This window comes from Phaethon lepturus, unplaced genomic scaffold (genome assembly GCF_000687285.1).
Source record: "Phaethon lepturus isolate BGI_N335 unplaced genomic scaffold, ASM68728v1 scaffold23315, whole genome shotgun sequence".
Lineage (NCBI taxonomy): Eukaryota > Metazoa > Chordata > Aves > Phaethontiformes > Phaethontidae > Phaethon > Phaethon lepturus.
In genome coordinates this window covers 8,904-11,980 of record NW_010540164.1, presented here as the reverse complement: position 1 = coordinate 11,980, position 3,077 = coordinate 8,904, and the positions used below count along the sequence as shown (strand labels likewise).

The 3,077-nt window shown below is 59.9% G+C and overlaps 1 protein-coding gene across 1 annotated transcript in view; it reads left to right on the top strand.

Moving 5' to 3' along the window:
- ZNF142 (zinc finger protein 142) overlaps window positions 1–2,627 on the top strand; it is a 9,669-nt gene extending 7,042 nt beyond the window's left edge. The window contains 3 exon segments of the mRNA XM_010287370.1: window positions 15–881; window positions 1,756–1,861; window positions 2,128–2,627. Coding sequence (XP_010285672.1) covers window positions 15–881; window positions 1,756–1,861; window positions 2,128–2,627 — 1,473 coding nt within the window.
- Window positions 2,628–3,077: the final 450 nt, after the last annotated feature.

Sequence of the window (3,077 nt, the reverse complement as noted above, 5' to 3'; positions counted from 1 at the left end):
TCCCCTGCACGCAGGCCCGCTGCCTGCGGCAGCACATCCGCATCAAGCACGAGGGGGTGAAGCCGCACAAGTGCCGCTATTGCGAGTTCAGCACCACGCGGCGCTACCGCCTGGAGGCCCACCAGTCCCTGCACACCGGCGTGGGGCGCATCGCCTGCGGCATCTGCAGCCAGACCTTTGGCACTAACTCCAAGCTGCGCATCCACCGCCTGCGGGTGCACGAGAAGACACCCACCCACTTCTGCCCGCTCTGCGACTACAGCAGCTACCTGCAGAATGACATCACCCGCCATGTCAACAGCTGCCACCGCGGTGAACTCAACTTCAGCTGCTCCCGCTGCGAGGCTCGCTTCAGCTCCGAGACGGCCCTCAAGCAGCACGTCCTGCGACGGCATGAGGAGAAGGTGTCCTACGGCTGCCCGCGCTGCGGCTTTGTGTGCCACAGCGAGGCCACGCTCAAGTGCCATGTGCAGAAGCAGCACCCGCACCTGGAGTGCAGCACCTGTAAGGAGACCTTTGCCACCCGGGAGGCGCTGGAGGAGCACAAGACGCAGCATTTCAGCCACCGCTGTGAGCTGTGCAGTTTTGCAGCCAAGGAGCGGCAGCAGCTGGTGCGGCATTACGTGGAGAGCCATGAGCCAGCCGCCCCCCAGGACAAACCCCTGCAGTGCCCCTTCTGCGACTTCGCCTGCTGCCACCAGCTCGTCTTCGACCAGCATATGAAGGGCCACGGGGGCACCCGCGTGTACAAGTGCTCGGACTGCGAGTACACCACCAAGAACAGGCAGAAGATCACATGGCACATCCGCATCCACACTGGCGAGAAGCCCTACAAGTGCCACCTCTGTAAATATGCCTGCGCTGACCCCTCGCGTCTCAAGGTGAGAGCCCTGTCTGGGGATATATCTTACTGCATCTGTATGGGTTGGGGGGGGATCCAGACACAGGGATTTGGGGAAGATGAAGAAACTCCCAAGGGAATGTTTTGTCCTCTGTCCTCTTCAGTGGCTCATACAGGAATAGGAGACGAGCGGGTAAAACTCATGTGAGTACAGTATGGTTTTTTCCCTGCTGTTGCAGATTAAGGGGAAAGGGAATTTGTAGCAAAGCAAGAAGGTGGGAAGCTGTCCAAATTCACTCCTCTTCCCACTGGTATCACTAGTGTCCTCTGGGTGCAGCCTTACACCACTCAAAGCCAAGTTTGGCTGCCCGCTGGCTTGCAGCGTGCTCTGTGGCACTAGTTATACATCGTGCAGGGAAAGCTCGGCTTCCCTGCAAGCAGAGCCAGACCCTGCCCTCATTTCTGTAGGTGATTAGCATCTTCATGCATGGTGAAGGGCCTTTCCTAGAACAGGAGGGCTAGGCCTGGGGTAATGGAGGGGAAAATTGTCTGGTTTTGCTAAAAGAAATATTGACTTTTTTTAATGGCCAGACTAAGCTGGAGCCCTCTGGGGCCGCCTGGGCGAGGCTGCGCAATGTGCTCAGCTCAGGGCTAGCTCTTAACCTGGACTTTGCCCTAAATACCAAACTGGGGAGAAAAGGACAGAGCAAGCTCAGCAGTACAGGGGTCTCATCCTGACCCCGCTGTGGATCCCCCCTGCCCATAGTCTGCTAGGCAAGCAGCCCTTCTTGCCCCATGAAGTTTGAGATGTCAGAGCTGTCTTTGAGCCCCTCAGTGGCACCCTGGCACCCTGCACATTCCCAGGGCAGGTGGCATGGCCTCATCCTGACCCTGCCCTCTTGCCCTGTGCCTAGTACCACATGCGGATCCACAAGGAGGAGCGGAAATACCTCTGCCCCGACTGCGGCTACAAGTGCAAGTGGGTGAACCAGCTCAAGTACCACATGACGAAGCACACGGGTGAGTGCTGCCCGCTGGGGACAGGCCATGGGGCACCGGGGAGGGCTTTGGGGCTGCACAGACCCCAGCTCCATGCTTCCTTTGCTACTTGTGGGCCAGATGGAGGTGGGGGAGGACGCCCAGCAGTTGCGGGGCAGCATGTTCTCGTCTGCTGGTGGGTTGGGGACAGTGCCCTGAGGCGAGAGGAAAGGTGGGATGATACGGACCCCAGGGGCCAAGGCATGGGACACCGTACCCCTATCCCAGCCCCTTTCCCATTGCTGCAGGCCTGAAGCCGTACCGCTGCGACGAGTGCGAGTACCGCACCAACCGGGCAGACGCTCTGCGGGTACACAAGGAGACGCGGCACCGAGAGGCCCGCTCCTTCATCTGCGAGCAGTGCGGCAAGGCCTTCAAGACCCGATTCCTCCTCAAGACCCACCTGAAGAAGCACAGCGAGGAGAAGCCTTACGTGTGCAATGCCTGCGGGCGGGCTTTCCGCTGGGCGGCCGGCCTGCGCCACCATTACCTGACCCACACCAACGAGCACCCGTTCTTCTGCCGCTACTGCCCCTACAAGGCCAAGCAGAAGTTCCAGGTCATCAAACACATCCAGCGGCATCACCCTGAGCGCGGGGCCGCCGACCCCAGCCAGGGGGTGGGCAAGGACCCCAGCACGCCCACCGTCCACCTCCACGCTGTGCAGAGGGAGAGCCAGGCCGCAGAACCCCCCAGGACAGAACAGGAAGGAGGGTGCCCCGCAGAGCAGGACAGCACTTCGCAGTGAGGCCCAGTCCTGGCTGATTTAAGGCCCCAGGGGAGCAGGCCTGCTGCAGCGATGTACGTGTGTGTATAGGCATATATGTATATGGAATGTAAAATATGTGGCTGTATAAAAGGAATCTCTTGGCTCCTTTTAATCCTTTTTCTTTGGGCTGTTTGGAGCCCTGTGCAAGCCGTGGGGCAGGTGCCTGCAGCGGGAGAGCACAGGCAGAAGCCCAGCTCCCTGTCTTTGCACCCAGACCTGAGCCTGCCGGTCACCAAACAATTTATTAAGTTGCTTATAGAGGAAGGACATGACAAGGGTTAGTTACGAGCACCCGCCAGGACCAGCCCTGGGAGCTGTAGGAGCTGAGGGGGTGCTGCAGGGTCAGGGGCAGTGAGGACTGACTCCCAGCTCTGCCCAGCCCCAGGGTTTGCTTGGCTCCAGCCTTGCTCCCCTGGCTGGGGGGACCAG